The 18,532-nt window shown below is 44.5% G+C and overlaps 2 protein-coding genes across 12 annotated transcripts in view; both read right to left on the minus strand.

Moving 5' to 3' along the window:
• The window catches only part of PARVA (parvin alpha), a 188,358-nt gene extending 180,709 nt beyond the window's left edge, over positions 1-7,649 (minus strand). The window contains exon 1 of the mRNA XM_023230825.2: positions 7,644-7,649. The gene's annotated coding sequence lies outside the window, so the exon portion shown is untranslated. The remainder of the gene's footprint in view (positions 1-7,643) is intronic.
• LOC111555030 (F-actin-monooxygenase MICAL2) overlaps positions 6,654-18,532 on the minus strand; it is a 254,364-nt gene continuing 242,485 nt past the window's right edge. For all 11 annotated transcript variants that reach the window (XM_023230812.2, XM_023230818.2, XM_023230820.2 and 8 more), the window contains 2 exons: positions 14,261-14,334; positions 6,654-10,502 (listed from right to left, as the gene is read on the minus strand). In XM_023230812.2, coding sequence (XP_023086580.2) covers positions 10,318-10,502; positions 14,261-14,334 — 259 coding nt within the window. In that variant the 3' untranslated portion in view covers positions 6,654-10,317. The remainder of the gene's footprint in view (positions 10,503-14,260; positions 14,335-18,532) is intronic.

Consider the following 18,532-nt stretch of genomic DNA (forward strand, 5'->3'; position numbering starts at 1 on the left):
GCCTTGCTGGATCAGGGGCACAGCGGACACCCTGCTGGATCCAAAGGGATGGAAGTCAGTGGCGGGTCTGCAACAGCAGCAAACAGCAGTGGTGGACAGTGAGCAAAAGCTCAGCTCGAGCCATAACAAACACGGGCCAGAAGAGTGCAGTTGCAAGATTTAATAGAGTGAAATAGAGTGAAAACAGAGCTCCAATACAAAGAGAGGGGACCCAAAGGGGGTTGTGGTTGCCGGCTCGAATGCCTGTGTTTATATTCTGATCATTGTCCCTCCTGCTGTGCTCTCAGGCAACAGATGATTGGCTATTTCTTTATCTCCTGTTGTTGCCTAATTAGCATTTTAGTGAGCTCTTCTTATATCTGATTGGCTGAGTGTGAGCTAAGTTGCAAGCCCCTTGTCTAAAGGTGGAAGTGGTCACCTTCCCAACTAGGCTTAGGGATTCTTAGTCGGCCTAGGAAATCCAGCTAGTCCTGTCACTCACCAGTACACTAATCAAACGTATATTTGGTCTTTTCACATAGTCCCATATTTCTTGGAGGCTTTGTTTGTTTCTTTTCACTCTTTTCTCTCTAAGCTTGTCTTCTTGCTTTATTTCATTAATTTGATGTTCAATCACTGATATCCTTCTTCCACTTGATTGAATTGGCTATTGAAGTTTGTGCATGCGTCAGGAAGTTTTCATGCCGTGGTTTTCAGCTCCATCAGGTAATTTAAGGTCTTCTCTACACTGTTTATTCTAGTTAGTCATTTGTCTAACCTTTTTTCAAGGTTTTTAGCTTCCTTGTGATGGGTTAGAACATGCTTCTTTAGCTCGGAGAAGTTTGTTATTACCGACCTTCTGAGGCCTACTTCTGTCAACTCATCAAACTCATTCTGCATCCAGTTTTGTTCTGTTGCTGGTGAGGAGCTGTGATCTTTTGGAGAAGAGGTGCTCTGTTTTTTGGAATTTTCAGTTTTTCTGCTCTGGCTTCTCCCCATCTTTGTGGTTTTTGATCTTTGATGTTGGTGACCTAGAGATGGGGTTTTGCTGTGGATGTCCTTTTTGTTGATATTGATGCTATTCCTTTCTGTTTGTTAGTTTTCTTTCTAACAGTCAGACCCCTCAGCTGCAGGTCTGTTGGAGTTTGCTGGAGTTCCACTCCAGATCCTGTTTGCTGGGTATCACCAGTGGAGGCTGCAGAGCAGCAAGTATTGATGCCTGATCCTTCCTTTGGAAGCTTTGTCCCAGAGCGGCACCCACCTGTTTGAGGTGTCTGTTGGCCCCTACTGGGAAATGTTTCCCAGTCAGGTTACATGGGTCAGGGACCTGCTTAAGGAGGCAATCTGTCCATTCCCTGAGCTCGAACACCATGCTGAGAGAACCATTGCTCTCTTCAGAGTTGTCAGACAGGGATGTTTAAGTCTGCGGAAGCTGTCTGCTGCCTTTTGTTCTACTATGCCCTGCCCCCAGAGGTGGAATCTACAGAGGCAGTAGGCCTTGCTGAGCTGCAGTGCTTCCAGCCTCTTTGTTTACACTGTGAGCTACTAAAGCCTCAGCAATGGCAGACAGCCCTCCCTCCACCAATCTGCAGCGTCGCAGGTCAATCTCAGATTGCTATGCTAGCAGTGAGCAAGGCTCCGTGGGCATGGGACCTGCCAAGCCGGGCGTGGGAGGTTATCTCCTGGTCTGCCACTTGCTAATACTGTGGGAAAAGCACAGTATTTGGTCAGCAGTGTACCATTTCTCCAGGTACAGCCTGTCGCAGCTTCCCTTGACTAGGAAAGGGAAGTCCCCTGACCCCTTGCTCTTCCTGGGTGAGGTGACGCCCTGCTCTGCTTCAGCTCACCCACCATGGGCTGTATGCACTGTCCAATCAGTCCCAATGAGATGAACCAGATACTTCAGTTTGAAATGCAAGAATCACCTATCTTCTGTGTTGATCTCACTGGGAGCTGCAGACAAGAGGTGTTCTTATTTGGCCATCTTAAAAGCACCCTTTTTTTTTTTCTTTAGACTGAGTCTCACTCTGTCGCCCAGGTTGGAGAGCAGTGGCATGATCTTGGCTCACTGCAACCTCTGCCTCCTGGGTTCAAGCGATTCTCCTGCTTCAGCCTCATGAGTAGCTGGGATTACAGGCGCCCACCATCATGCCTGGCTAATTTTTGTATTTTTAGTAGAAACCGGGTTTCACCATGTTGGTCAGGCTGGTCTTGAATTCCTGACCTCGTGATCCGCCTGCCTTGGCCTCCCAACGTGCTGGGATTACAGGCGTGAGCCATTGGGCCCGGCCAAGCTATTAGTATGTCATTTGAGACTCATGCATGATATTATCATCATCACCATTTTATGGACAAGTAATTCAAAACCCAGAATTTAAATCATGGGCTAGAGATCACATGTGGCCAATAACTTAGAGACTAATACTACAGCTTTCAGGATCTGTTCTGTCAAATATCTATAGGATCCATACTTTTTAACTAAGATTATCATCCTTCAGAATAAAGACTATATTTTTCAGCTAGGTGTGATCACATGGCCAAATTCTGACCAACAGGATGTAAACAAGAGTGTCATGTGGCAGCTTCCAGGAACTGTCCTAAAAAGATAGATGGGAAATGGATATCCAGCTTCTCATATTATCAGACTATATAATCTAGGCCAACTCTCCCACTGAGAACAAATGGAAAAGCTGGACAACATAAAAAAAAAAAAAAAAAAAAAAAAAAAGCACTAGAAAGCAAATGAAACTCACAGGGCTAAGATCTTGGAAAAGAAAAAATTCCCCAGAGAGGAGAGCCTGCTGCTTTGGGCCCACTTTTCCCTTAGGGACATCTGTTAATTTCAGATGAAGCAGTCAGAGACGGGGAGAAGTTGTGCCAACCTAACAAGGACAAGTAGAAAAAAGTTCAAGTGCCACCCAAATGGGGGAACCCCCAGCAAACCCTCCAAAAGAGTCCACTCTCCAGGTGCAATGGCCCATGCTTGTAATCCCTGCACTTTGGGAGGCCAAGGTGGGAGGATCACTTGAGATCAGGAGTTCAAGACCAGCCTGTCAACATACCAAGACCACCCCTGACCCTCTCTACCAGAAAGAAAAGAAAAAAAGTTAGCCAGGTGTAGAAGCGCATGCCTGTAGTCCCACCTACTCCAAAGGCTGAGGTAGGAGGACCTCTTGAACCCAGGGGCTCGAGGCTGCAGTGAGCTATGATCACACCACTGAGCACCTGGGCAACAGAGCAAGACTCTGTTTCTAAAAAACAAATGAACAAACCTGGAAGAGCCTGCTTGACAAGAAGATCATAAAAACATTTTCAGTTAAAAAAAAACTGAGAAAAAATATTAATAGTTGATCCAAACAAGAGGAAATACTGAAGTGAATGGCAGAAGGAAAATCATCCCAAGTGAGGGTAAGTATATGGGTAAGCCTAAAAGCCTATTCACTATACAAATAAACAGAAATAATACAGGATTTAAAAATATAAATCAAATTAAAATACACAAGAGCAGAAGCATTCAAATCGGGAAGTGAATACATGGAGTTAAGTGTTTTAAGATCCAGGCATTGTCTGGGAAGAAGTAAAAGTAGGAATTTCTACTGGACTCTGATAAATCCAAGATTATGTTATAATCTCTAGGGTAACCATTAAAGGAATAATAAAAGGGTAACTATAAGTACCAAGATAATGGAAAGAAAATTGGAGTCTAGGTGCTCCATTCAGATTTCATAAATTACATGTGATCTATATCTGTCATATAGAAGGAAGCTTTTCTTTTGTATTCTGTTATCTATTTATTTTACTTGGTTGCTTTTTATTGAATAGCTTAAAAACCCAGGATAGAGGTAAACCAATCATATCAAAGCAAATTAAGGCAAAATTCAAGCCCAAAGTGACTTTCACTAGGAAAAGATATCCTTCCTAAATGTGAAGGCCATCTGTTATGGGTTGAATTGTGTCCTCTAAAAAAGATATGTTGAAGCTCTAACACCCAGTGCTTCAGAATGGGATCCTGGAAGTAGGGCCATTGCCAATGTCATTAGTTGTTAAAAGTTGTATTTAGGTCATACTGGAATATGGTGGGCACCCAATCCAATGAGACTTGTATCTTTATGGGAAGAGGAAAATATGGACACAGACATGCACAGAGGGAATGTGATGCAAAGATACAGGAAGAAGATGGCCATTGGAGTGATGCAGCCACAAGCCAAGGGATGTCTGGGACTTCCAGAATGTGGAGGAGGTGATGAAGAATCCTCCCCTAGAGTCTCAGAGGGAACTCATGGCTCAGCAGACACCTTAACTTTGGATTTCTAGCCTCCAGGACTGGGGGATAATAAATTTCTACTGTTTTAAACCTGCTGTACTTTGTGACAGCAGCCCTAGGAGTCTCTCACTCTTCCAGATCACACTGACCTCAGAAAGGATCAGGGAGAGGAAAATCAAGAACTCAGTGTCATCTCAATGGCCTGGGACGTAGACCATACACCATCTAAGGGACAAAATGGCATCCCCTGCAGATCAAGATGAGGGTTTTACAAAAGCTCTGGGTCCCAAACAATAATCAGAGTTATCTGACCACAGCAAAGCAGGATGGGGAAGAGAGAAGCCAGCCAGAGCCTCTTGGGGATCTCTTTGATCACTGCAAGCAAGGTGTGCTCTTAGGATGAAAGGAATGTGTGAGAAATGAAATGCCTGTGGAGTGGGGGGTCTTAAGGGACAAGCCTCACTGCATGTCCCCCTTGGGAACTCTGGGATATTAGTGGTGGCCTTTGAAGGTCAGCCTGCTGGTGAGCATGTCCTCCAGGAGTTCTACCTGCCTGGGTGAAGGCTGTCTAGGTGGCAGGGATGGAGTGCGAGAATAGGACTTCCCTTGCTGGGCAGGGAAGTCACAGGACAGGAGGAAGTTGGACAACCTCAGCCTTAGTTGGTAACATGGTGGAGTGAGGGCAGGACTGTTTTTGAGAATCACACAGGATGATGCCACTCAAATAGTCTCTGATTGAGCCAGGGGGGAATGAGTCCAAAGTTTTTTGAGACAGATGACCTGCTCACCTGCCCTTCAGGAGTAATAATGAACTATAGACGGTGGTGGAAAGATGTTCTCACCTGAGCATGATAGCTGAGGGCCAGCTGCAGAAGTGAAGCCCTAAAATCAGTAGTTCCTCCTTGGGTAATCTCACAGAGGAATGAAGAACACACAGGTAAACAAGAGCACAGCAATGCTTTTAAGGGCAGAAAGAAGTAGGTATGAGCCACTGCAGACCCAGCCAGGCAAGGGGGAATACTTGGGGCCCCAGTGATTATACTGGTGTGTGGTCCATGTCCCAGGCCGCTGAGATTATACCCACGGTCTTGATTTTCCTCTCCCTAATTCTTTCCTAGGTCAGTGTGATCTGGAGGAGTGAGAGACTCTGCTTCCATCTTTTTTGGGGGAGATATTATAGCTATTCAGACGTTTGATGTTTCCTTTTAGGGAGGAAGGTTGGAAGTATTATATCTAACAACGAAATGGAACCAAATCACCAAGGCCAGATGTTGTCTGCTGGAAACACTAAAGGGTATACTTGAAAGAGAATTGGCCAAAGAGCTGTGCAAGGGGCTGGACATCCAGTCAGCAGAGGGCAGTCCAAAGAGATGGTCTCCAAAGAGATTCCACGAGCACTCTAGTGAGTCAGACGAAATCAGAGAGGTGGCAGAGTTCTGAGGAGTGAGTTTCCTGGCCTAGTTCACCTGGTAGGTGAGAAGAGCTGAGTTCACAGTAGCTGTTACCATTATCCGGGTCAGAAGGGCTGGGCGAAGGGTACTGTGATATTTGGTTTTGCTTTCTTTTATTTCTAAGTGAACCGGGAGAGGGAGAGAGCATGAAATTATCAAGTGTGCCCTGAAGGCTCAGAGATGGTGAGTTGCAGCAGTGGCTGAGAGTCTGCAGCTCTGGGAGCATAAGGAGGTCAGCTGAGCCTCAAGGAAAACTTGCAAAGCACCATCAGAGGTGGCTGTTGCTTGGAGCTCTTCACTGCACACATTAGTGCTGGTAAAACAGGAGCTCTCATCTGCAGTTATGTGTATTTGCTGTTGATGTTCAATGGAAAAATAAATCATTTCAAATATTTGATCAGCAGACAAAAGCTTTCAAACAAAGGGGGCACCTTCATGTGGAATGATGGGAGCTCCTGGGACTGACGGGTTGATTACTGTGATGTGGCAATTCTGGTGTATCCTGCACTCGTAGTTTAAGAATATGCATGTTCTGGGGTTAAGGAAAGAGGTAAAACGAACAAACTAAAAGAGTGTGACTTGAAGGAAGAGGCTAGTTCTGCGTAGAAGGAAACATTCCTGTTGAGTGAATTAAATGCAAAACCAGGTGAGAGAAAGGTGAGAGAAAGGGGGAGCCTGGGGCTACCATAAGCCTCGTCCCTCCCCTTCCCCAGCCTTGAAAACAGCTTTCTTTGTTGAAGGAATACACCTGAGGTGAGCCTTCTTTGCTCCTCCTCCCATTCAAATCCAATTTGCTGGTCAGGTAAGTCCTTCCAGATGCCCTGTCGTAATAAAATCTCCTGGGTTAATTAACAGATTCCCACACAAAATCAAAGCCTTGCCCAGGCTCTTTCACTGAGAAGAAATAAATGAAATGGATGCTGCCCTCAGAGGTGCCAAACCAAGCCCACATGAAAATGTTTTGATTTCTGAGACACAAAACCGTTTAATTTTGATTCATTTCAGTATCTATAGCCGTGCACAAATAACACATTTCCATCCACATGAATAGTTCCCAATTGTTGGAGCAAATTAATCTTTTACAAGCTACTCAGCAGTGAGGTTAGAAGATAAACAGTAGATGAAATCGTATACTTTCCCCTGTATGTGAACTTTCTTATTACAATAAATGCCTACATTTGAGCTCACCACATCCAATGACTGCCGCTCTCTGTTCATGTGGCGGCCCCGCCTGCCCCCTGCCACCTCTGCCCTACTGGGGTAGTTCTCTGATCAACCACCTGGGTGGGGCATGCTGCCATTTTCAGTTTGGAAGGAAAAGCCTGTAAATCTGCTTCCTGGGAAGAGAGACACTGCTGAATTGTCATTTGCCTCCAGAATGCAGAAAACATCAATTTCATTGCAGCTCATCAGGGCTGGAAACACCTGCCACTTCCTTTCTCAGTTGCAACTAACATGGTGCATCTTGGCATTGATTGATTCCAAGCAGCCTAACACTGCCAAAGTCAAGGTTTAAATGAAACAGTACAACCTGATATTATTTTTCAGTTTTAGAAACACAAACTTATTTTTATTGCCAAAGAAGCACTGTGATAGTGGGGGATATTCTTTATGCTTGAGATAAACATGAGTAGAATAGGTTGATGCTTATAATAAAAAAAGATTTTTCATCTTTGTATTTGGGGATGGTACCTATTTCTTGATCTTTGTATTTATTTGGAGGTGGAGTTAAGGACTAATATTCTTTCTGTATCTCAGCATCTGGCACAGGGCTGCAGAACCCCATGGGCATTCAGAGGATGTTAAATAAATAGACCAATAAATCAATGGTTTGGGACAGCAAGCTTAAGAAATGTCCTCTTGGCCCAACTTAGGTACAATTCTGCCCTTATAACTATCATAAACACTTTGATTTAACGAGAAACTGTGTGAGACTGACTGTGAAATACGACCTGAGGCTGGGCTTTCTGTCCCATTTGGAGTCCTAGGTAGTTTGGCCTTGATCACATTCACTAGTGCCCTTTTATGGGGCAGTGCAGACTCTGTGCATTTTCATCATAATCCTACTCATATTGCATACAAAGAAACTGTCTTCAAAATGTACAGTATTTTATACTTTGAGAGTCTTAGAATGCTCTCTCTTGCAAATAAGGAATGGAATCATTTTAGATAGTTCAACAGACACAATATTTGTGTCCATTGGAAATGTTGAAATGGTTTTTATGTACTAGTAAAACAGAAAGACCCAGTGTATGTAGAAAACTGTTAAGGATGAAGTTTATGTTTTAACTTGGCCAGATAAAACTGAGCCATAAACCACAGAGCACAGCTTGTGAAAGAAAGTGAACAAATTGCTTCTCTCATCTATTAACAGAATACTAGGGGCCAAACTACCTTCTCTGTTGGCCCTCTTGGGAGACTCATTCTTTGGGATGGAAATACAAGAAATTAAAATAAGTGGCAATTAATTCTCTTGCACAATAACAACTCAAATATGACACACTTTGAATATCATCTGTTAAATGTATGCAAGCATCAAAGAATGCACTTTTATGCAACTGACAGAAAAGCCTGAGGTCTGAATATTTCTGCATATTCTAGAATGAATACTGAAATTATAAATATTTTTCTTATAATGAGTTGATATTCCTGTGCATCTATAATCTTACCTCTAAATGCCTGATAGCTGAAATCTTTAATACTATACAACTCACTGCCCCAAACATCTGGTTATTTGTATATTAAATAGCTTATGTACCAATTTCTTGGTGCTAATAGGTCTTCTCCAAATTATAACACCTGGAAACCTGAATTATGAGGAAATGATATTATCAGTTATCACCAATACACAAATAAATACAAATAGATAAATATCCAGAAGTGGTACAGTTTTCATAGGTAGGTAGGTAGGTAGTAGGTAGGTGCCTCCTCATATTGCCTAATAATAGAATTCAGGCATTGGAAGACCTGATTCTTATTTAAAAAAAAAGGCGGGGGGAAGGAAGGAAAGAAAAGGAAAAAGAACTGCAACCTTTGGAACTTGGTATAACACAGAAAGGTTGTACTTAAATGTAATCCAAAGCATTGGCTAACTCAGAGGAAATTCAGTTATACATCTAATTTCTGGCTTGTCAGCTGGCCAGATTGGTGTGCGCAGAGAGCGTCTCTGACAGAAGTGGTTCATGGATCGATTTGAGAGAAATCTGGTCTCCAGTCAGAGCCAACTGTTGAAGAGCACCTTTTGTCTAATGACACATTTAAACACTTGCCGAAATGAGGGCAGCCAAATATACAACCAAGAGTTCTTTAGTGTTTCTCTTATCAATAATAGACTAAATCTTCAAAGAATCCCACTGAGCAAAAACAATCAAATGTTTTATGACAACACATCACCATATTAAATCTTCTCTTCTTTGGACCCCATGGGAACTGTCATAATGCCCCAGGAATTCCAACATGTCAGCACACAAACTCCGTCTTCCAGCTTTCTTTTCAAACTGAAATGTCATTAAAAAAAAATCCATGACCCAGTTTGGGATTTAGTAAATAGGGTTACTGCATTCAGCCCTCCCTCTAAGTCAGAAATAGTTTTGTCCTTGCTCTATAGAGTTCCTGGGGAGAGGGAGAGATACGTCTCTCTTTGAGTCTAAGAAGACCACCAGCAAGAAGCATTCCTTCTCTTGTACCCTAGTGTGCTCAGTTTCGGTAGCAGCATCAACATCACCAATATTTTGTCAACAAATAAAAGAAATTCCTTTTTTTTTTTGCCGTCATCAACACTTACTTAAAAAGTACTTTAAAATCATTCTCTTTCTGAAAATGCTTTTCGTTATTTTCCAGGGTCCATAAAAAGCCTAGCATGGGGACAAAAAGCTTTTCTAAGCCAGCAGTGTTTGGTGAACACTAACAATCCCAGTGGTATAAAGTTAAAGTTTTATTTCCTTTTTTCTTTTCTTCTTAAAATAAAATTAAGGCTCAAATGTTCTATTAAGCTCTCATTGCTTATGTATATTATATTAAGGCTTATAAATGCACCTGGTAAATGAAATTCACCCTGGATTGAATTAACACCTGCTATATGAGTTATTTGCTTTATGTAATCAGTAATCTCAAGGTTTCTCCTCTTTCTCTGGAAACACAATTTAAATATTAACCTAATCTTTAAACTGCGGCTGCTTCTTTCTGACATTTGGAAACCGGCCATCCATACAAAAAAGGCAAATATGGATATATTAATGAAAAGGCAGCTTCTCAAAAATCTTAAAGTATGTAACTCAATGAATTGGGAAGGAAAATGATAAAAGCGGCAGGAAAGTCAAGTCTTTGTGTCCCTTTCTAGGGAAAACAATGCTGGTCATCTGCCAACAACACTTCCAGTCTGAGAGCCTGGCTGAAGTTGACTGCCAATTGCCAAAGAGTTTTTGGGTTTTCTTCATTATAATCTCTGGAAGGACCTCGGGAAGCTGCCATGCGTGCAAGAGAATTTTAATTTTAAGAAATGCAGTAGGGTATAACCTCAGTTCCAGGGATGATAAATCCTGCAGAAGGACCCACGAGGGTGTGTGGTGAACTTGGCCTGATCCAGTCCCAATGTGCAGCCAGGGAGAGGGACTACAGGCCTCCTCAAGTCCTGCTCAGCTGACAGCCTCTGGAGAATACGAAGCTTTCAAAGTGCTGGTCCTCGGCTTTTTCTCTGACGCGTTGTTCCTCTAAGGAATCGACGAGTTTATTCCTTTGCTCAATCACTTGCAGCAGCTCGGCGAATATTTCTTGCTCTTCATTTAGGTCCTTCTCATCTTTCTGGCTCTCTAAAGACAAAAAGGAAAAACAACATTGGGCTCAGGGAAGATTGGGCCCCAGGAGAGTTTTTGGCATGGACATTCTCAATTGTTATGGACTTGTTCTGCCTTCAATTTTAATGGAGAAAACAAGGAAATGAATTTAACACCAAGGAACTGCCCTTAAAATGAGAGATGAGAAAGGTGGGTGCGGTGAAGCAGTTCACTCAGTTTTCATCTTGAAGATATGTACAAAGTGACAGGGAAAACTCCTTTGTAGCAAAAGGAATTTAATACCAGCCAAACCCTATCAAGTTCCCCAACCTTCCCTCTGCCCCAAAGAGAAACTAACAGAACAACAAAAAGGTGGTTCCCATGAACATATCTGAGCCACAGCAAAGAATCTGAGAAGTTTCTTTTTTTTGTTTTTGTTTTTTTTTTTTTTTGAGACGGAGTCTCGCTCTGTCGCCCGGGCTGGAGTGCAGTGGCCGGATCTCAGCTCACTGCAAGCTCCGCCTCCCGGGTTTACGCCATTCTCCTGCCTCAGCCTCCCGAGTAGCTGGGACTACAGGCGCCAGCCACCTCGCCCGGCTAACTTTTTTTTGTATTTTTTAGTAGAGACGGGGTTTCACCGTGTTAGCCAGGATGGTCTCGAACTCCTGACCTCGTGATCCGCCCGTCTCGGCCTCCCAAAGTGCTGGGATTACAGGCTTGAGCCACCGCGCCCGGCCGTGAGAAGTTTCTAAGTAAACCAGCTGCACCAGTGGCTACTCTTTCAATGATCAGATTTTTTTTTTCTTTTTTTTTGAGATGGAGTCTCACTCTGTTGCCCAGGCTGGAGAGCAGTGGTGCGGTCTCAGCTCACTGCAACCTCCACCTCCCAGATTCTCCTGCCTCAGCCTCCTGAGTAGCTGGGATTACAGGCACCTCCCACCATGCCTGGTCAATTTTTTGTGTTTTTAGTAGAGACAGTGTTTCACCATGTTGGCCAGGCTGGTCTTGAACTCCTGACCTTGTGAGCAGCCCACCTAAGCCTCCCAAAGTGCTGGGATTAGAGGCGTGAGCCACAGCGCCCGGCCGGAATCTTTTTCATGTGTAGTTAATGACAAACTGTAGCCTTTTGTGTAGGGACCACAGGGAAGCAAAGTGAGGCTACAACTGTCTGATAGAAAGGTGTTTCCACACTGACTTTGCTTTTCCCTTTGTCTTCTCGAGTACCTGACCTTCTTGATAATTGGTCTGAGGCATTCAGTTGCCTGGGGGAGACAGGATTGTTAGAAAATGAAAGGAGAGAGTAGGAAACAAGTAGTAATGAGCTTTGGCCACAGAACACAGGATTCTGAAGCCAGATTTAAGTCTTGTCAAGCAGATGATTGCCTTAGGAGAAGTCTTTCTAAATTCCTAGAGCCCTCTGTCTAACCCATGGAGGACTGGGTGAGGAGCCTTATCCCAGAGTAGAGAGGGTGCCACTGTCCCTCATCAGGCTTAGCTCTGAGGTCTGGGCTAGGGAGCAGGTAGGTCTGATGAAAGCGAGACAAAGAAACACCACCCCTTTGCACCTCAAGTTTTAAGCAGAGAGAAGAGAGAAGCAGGAGAGGCAGAGGGTTAGAGCCCCATGCTCAGTCTCTCCATTCTGGGCCTTGGAAGCCCCACAGAGGGCAGGAAATGTCATATCTCATTTGATGGAAACAGTGGGAGTGGGAGATGGATGGGCACAGGACTCTTGCCCTACGCTTGTTCAGAATTCTGGAAAGAAGCCAGCTTAAAGGGCACCCCTATGTATAAACATAGGACAGTACTTCATGGTTGGGCAGAGAAGAAGGGTCTAAGTGTGGCCCCCCAGATCTTGGTGTGCTGTATGTGGCATGGGTGGAGCCTAGAAGGGTACACTTGCCCCACTGATACCAAAGACAGCTGGCTAGTGGACCTGCCGCAGGGCTCCCCCATGGGGCAAAGTGACCCCACAGGAGAGACTGAATGGGAGATGTGCTGAAGTGAGGCTGGGTGAGCCAGGAATGCCTGTAGGCACCCAGGCATGCTGAGAGAGTGGGCAGGCTACGGATGAGACCAGCATACACCTCAGCTGCAGATGCCACCAGAGAGAGTTGCAGCCCAATGATGGGGGATGCCATGTGGGGACTCACTAAGCAGAGCACTCCACACAGAGTCCTAATGCCACAAGGTCACAGAGACCTGCCTCTTCCCACCACCTGCCAGTCACCCTGGGAAGAGACGCAGAAGGGAGGGGTGGCATCTTCAAGACTGCACATTTTCATCCCAAAGAGACCGAGCATCTCCTACAAGGACTGTTTAAGTTATTGCATCAGATTAAGTTTACCATGGAGGGATAAAGAGTTCCTATTTTTTCCCCTTGCTAATTAGCGGGAGGATGCGTAGGCGGAAGATGAGCGCAGGTACAGACGGAATAAAGAAACTACATTTTTTGGATACATCTGAGAGGGGTGAGGAAAACATACGACCTTCACTCCTTAGTAAGAATTTTTTAAAAAAGAATCAAAGGTGGCAAATAGTCTTTGGTGGTATTTATTTAGTATCCTGAAACAGAACAAATTAAACTTTTCAAATCTGATATCCAAGTTAGATATCAGTTAGACCCTATGGTTTATTAAGTCCAGGATTACTACTCATTTAATAAACAGCACAGAAAAATTAAAAAAAAAAAATCCTCTCTCAGTTTAGGCTTGTCGTGGATGGACCCATCTAGGCCCCTCTTGACATATAAAAAATGATTTATACCACTTTAGTCTGTACAGTGCTGCTGCATAAGGATTTTGTTAGAATTCTGTTGCTATAAAGAAACAGCCTGCAAATCACTGCCATATGGGAAACAACAAGAGACCCTGATCTGTGATCTATTCCTAAATCTTAGCCCTACCATTCACCTTGAGCATGTTATTTAAATTCTCAGAGACTCGGTTTTCTAATTTGTAAAACTGGGCGCAAAAATGCGTAAATAAAAATCAGGATAATGATGCCTAATATTTGCTCAGTACTTGCCTTATACTGGGCAACCTCATAAGGTAGGTGCAGTATGATATCCATTAAGTATAGACATTCTTTAAGTTGTTCTTTTAGATCTAGGTCTGCATATAGGAAAGTCATGCGTGGATCTGGCACTGCAAACACACAGGCACAAAACAGTGAATATGCCTTTCTGGTGGGAACTAATAGCTGCATACAGCAGTGTATGGTGTCAGTTGGGTTTATCTCCACTCTCTCTCCTTCCTGGTGGAATCATTTTCTCATGTGTGATGCCCTGGCCCTGCCCACGCTGAGAGGGAAAGTTTCCTTTACCAGCTCTAGTGCCTGGCAGCACTAGACCCGCCTTTCTCTGTGATCCCAAAGCCCTTCTGTTGTGGCCTTCATCTCACTGAACTAGCATTACTGGACTGGGGGTGTTAGTCTCCCCAGTGAGACCACAAACTCCTAGAGGGCAGGGGTTGTTCTTCATCATAAACCAGGCCCACAGTTCCCAGTAAATGTGTGTTAAATGAATGGGTGGATACGTGAATGAATAAGTGAACATAGGACTTTATTCCTACTGCCACATGTGATGAGGGAAAGCACTGCCCTCACAGCCCAAGTGAATGAGGCTAAATGGGGCTTGTGGTGCTGCTGGTGGGAGGCAGGCTGGCTTTGCACTTTCCTTTGACTCGCAGGCTAGCAGGCAGGAAGAGCGCCCCTGCTGGGATTTGTGGCACACACTTGCTCAAGAGCGTTTCAGGGGAAAAGTTCTGAACAAGGACCCAAGACATCAGCATACTCACCCTCCTTGAGCATTTTCTCTCTCAGTTTCTGCTCCAGTCTGCTTTGATGATCTTCTAATTCTAGTTCCTGGGCCCTGGGTGATAAAATGTTAAACTTTATAAACACTATAGATTTGTGAGGAAACATTGATGAATAAGCCCATTGAGAGTAGCTACAGCATTTTTTCCTTATTAAAACTGGAGTTTTAGCCTATCTTTATTTTTTATTACAATTATTATTTTTTTGAGACCGAGTCTTACTCTGTCATCTGGGCTGGAGTGCAGTGGCGCCAGCTCACTGCAACCTTCACCTCCTGGGTTCAAGTGATTCTCCTGTCTCAGCCTCCCAAGTAGCTGGGATTACAGGCGTGTACCACCATGCCTGGCTAATTTTTTTTTTTTTGAGATGGAGTTTGCTTTTTTTCACCCAGGCTGGAGTGCAATGGTACAGTATTGGCTCACTGCAACCTCCATCTTCCAGGTTTAAGCTATTCTCCTGCCTCAGCCTCCCGAGTAGCTGGGATTACAGGCATCTGTCACCCAGCTAATTTTTGTCTTTTTAGTAGAGACAGGGTTTCACCCTGTTGTCCAGGCTGGTCTCGAACTCCTGACCTCAGGTGATCTGCCCTCCTCTGCCTCCCAAAGTGCTGGGATTACAGGCATGAGCCACTGCACCCGGCCTTAGCCTGTCTTTAAACTGAAGGTTCTGCTGCTGCTGGGATCTCTGTAGGTACCTGGAAAGATTGCTGAGATACACTGAACTCAAGAGACCAGGGGGAGCAGCTGAAGGCTGCAATGTGCTCTCAGTAGGCTTCGGAAGGCCATCCAGACCACCCTTTAGGGATGGGGTGGGGATGAGGAGAATAGTGAAGAAATGACTAGCATAGGCCTAGGGAGAAGCAATGACAATCAAAAGCTTTTCTCTCTTTTAGGAGTAACTTGACTTAGAGCATTATCTCCAATGATGCCCAAGTCTCTGACTGTGGTACATGAGAAAACAAAATGAAGGAAACAAAAGTGACATATTTTGTTTGGGTGGAGTGAGGACCTTAAAACTCAGGCAACTTTCCAGCTGGCTGTAGGAGAGGTGGAGTCAGTGATGCTTTGGGGTAGACGAGCTTGGGTGCTGGGGGCTCAGCATTTCCACTGAGAGGAGCAGCAAAGTCAAGACATGAAGTGAGTCCTCGGTGAAGGTGGAACTTACGTTTTCCATGCTGGGGGATGCCCCATTGATATCACCGTGGGTGTGTGAGCTCCCCACAGCCTAGCCCATGTGGTAATGTGGACGCTCCCGAATGCCACTCTGGAGTTCTCAGGAGAACTGAGGACCACATACAGATGTGGCAGTGGTCAGAGGTGAGAGTTGAAGTTGTGTGATCCCTAAAAGGAAGGCTATAGAGAAAGAAAGTTTAAAGACAGAAGCCTGGAAATACCTACACTTAGAAGCCAAACAAAAAAGGTAGCCAGGGAAGAAGTCATCCAAAGGTTGGAAGAACAAAACAAGAAACGCACCATCACAGAGACAAGCAAGGGATGTTTTGAGAGAAAAGAGAAAGGTCAAGGGTGTTCACTGCAACAGAGACTTGAAGAGGGTGAGGGCTGAGATTCGATCCCTGGGTTTGACCTGGTGGGGTCTTCTCTTCCAGCCTCCACCTGCCATCTGCATGTGTATCATGCATCACCCCTATGAGTGCTGGGGTCACTTTGTTATACCCTGTTACTGGCGTTATTTTTACTACATCTGCTACTACATGGGCCAAGGTCCCTGCTTCTTATCAACCCTGAACTTCTTGTGGCCCACTGTGGTAGTCAATGGAGATGGACTGGTCAGGTCTTCCTGTAAGAGAACTTCTGGGAGAAGCATAGTGAGCTCACTGCTGCAAGATCCACTTCCATGTCATGCAGACCGAGCACAGAGGAGGTGTTGCAGTTGCCCTGTTCCTGCCCTGCATGAAATTCCTCGATGGGTGGTCTTTGCACTAATGTTCCCATTGACCTAGCCAAGACTTTCTCAGACCTGTGCTGCATCCGGGGCTCCTCCTGCCCAATTCTTCTCCCTCCCCACTCTCCTTTTACAGGCATAAGAACTGCTGTGGAGTCTGAAGACTTCTCACTTCCTCCTGCTCCCTCTCCCTTCACAGGCATTTTCTCCAATAGACCTCTTGTTCTTCGAAGTGTCTTGGCATCTGGTTCCCAAAAGCATTGAATCAAGATACCAGTAAGACATTTCTCCATGCTCATTCAGGGCTTTCTCCAAACTAAAACCCATCCTTTAGCAGAGCTCCTACCAGCCTTTGTCTAGTTCACATGCCCAAGTTTTCCTGTTCACCCTTCTTTGGAGAAGAAAGTCCTTCCGACCGCGCGTTGACCAGGGAAGCTGCAGTTATGGGACACAGGCAGCAGCGGTGCCTCCCTGACTCTCAGGCAGACCCTTCTATCACCAGGGAGCTCTTCTGTGTTTTCTTATTACTACTGTGCTATGCATGTGCCTATCTGTTTCCCTCAAAACTACAAGATCCTAGAAGATAGAGTCTATGACCTCATCCATCTTTATTTCCACAGAACCCAGCATAGTTCCTTGTGCATAGAATGTGCTTGATACATTTTTTACACTTTTAAAATAATTTTTACATTTTTATAATTTATCATTTATACCTAGCCTCAATGCAGACACTGTAGCTATATAAAAAGGGCTTTGTAGTCAGGTAGAGTGGACAAATTACTTAGTTGCCCTGAATCTCATTATATGCATCAACTTAAAAAGTTGTAGTAAGGCTGGGTGTGGTGGTTCAGGCCTATAATTCCAGCACTTTGGGATGCCAAGGCGGGCGGATCACTTGAGGTCAGGAGTTCGAGATCAGCCTGGCCAACATGGTAAAACCCTGTCTCTACTAAAAATACAAAAATTAGCTGGGCGTGGTGTGCACCTGTAGTGCTAGCTACTTGGGAGGCCGAGGCAGGAGAATCACTTGAAACCAGGAGGTGGAGGCTGCAGTGAGCCGAGATCGCGCCACTGAACTCCAGCCAGGGCGACAGAGCAAGACTCTGTCTCAAAAAAAAAAAAAAAAAAAAAAAAAAAAGGTTATAATGAAACAAATCTTCACTAGAGATGACCCCTCTTCTTCCCAACTCCTGGCATTACCTTCCATGTCAATGGAACTCAATGAACGTAACTCCAGGCCACCTCTCCCAACCCTACCCTTTCTCATTCTCACCCCAGGGGAGGTAAATTTGGGAAAAATAGACTATGTGAGCTCAACTCACTCCTCTCTTTTTCTCTCAGGCTCAGTAAGTCTTCAGCAAACATTTGTTCTCAATAAGCCTTGCCATAGTTCTAGGGCAAGGTTTCTCAACCTTGACACTTTAGACATTTTAGGCCAAATAATTCTTTTTCGTTGGGAGGGACTGTCTTGTACTTTGTAGGATGTTTAGTAGCATCCTTGGCCTCTGTTCACTGGATATCGGTAGCATTCCTGACCCTAGATATGACAACAAAAATGTCTTCAGACATTGCCAAATATCCTCTGAGGTTATTGCCCCTCGCTGAACCCCACTGGTCTAGGATAATAGCCCTGCCCCTAAGGAGCAGGTGAGTCTACTACCTTTTGTGATTAGGTAGGTATATGTCTACTTCTGGGGTTGGTTAGTGTAGTGGGTTGAATGGTGATCCCCTAAAAGACATGTCCACGTCCTAACCTATGGAAACTGAATGTGACCTTTTTTGTAAAGGGTCTTTGCAGATGCATTTAAGTTAAGGACCTTAAGATAAGAACATTTTGGATTTTCTCAGTGAGTCCTAAACCCAATGACTCAAGTGTCTTTGTAAGAGCAGAAGAGAAGACACAGACACACAGGGAAGGCTGTGTGAAGACAGAGGCAGAGACTAGAGTGATGCAGTCACAAACTCAGGAAAGCCCAGAGCTGGAAAAAGTGGAAAGGGCTAGGACAGGTCCTTCCCTAGGTCCTTCCTCATGTTTCTGCAGGAAACACAGCTCTCCCAACACCTTGATTTTGAACTTCTGGCTTCCAGACAGTGAGAGAATAAATTTCTGTTGAAAGCCATCCGGTCTGTGGTAATTTGTTATTGCAGCCTAGGAAACAAATACAGGTAGCAAGCCAATCTGGGCTGTCATACTTAGCCATGTACAAGCCATTATCATATCAGCCATTATTGGTAATAAAGATAATATTTTGATGTTCCATCTATTGACTTGGTTGTCTTATTTCTCACCTGGCTCAGAACCCAGGCAGGGAAGAGTGGTAGTATTAATACACCCCTTCAAAAGTCCTTAA

This window comes from Piliocolobus tephrosceles, chromosome 13, assembly GCF_002776525.5.
Source record: "Piliocolobus tephrosceles isolate RC106 chromosome 13, ASM277652v3, whole genome shotgun sequence".
Classification (NCBI taxonomy): Eukaryota; Metazoa; Chordata; class Mammalia; order Primates; family Cercopithecidae; genus Piliocolobus; species Piliocolobus tephrosceles.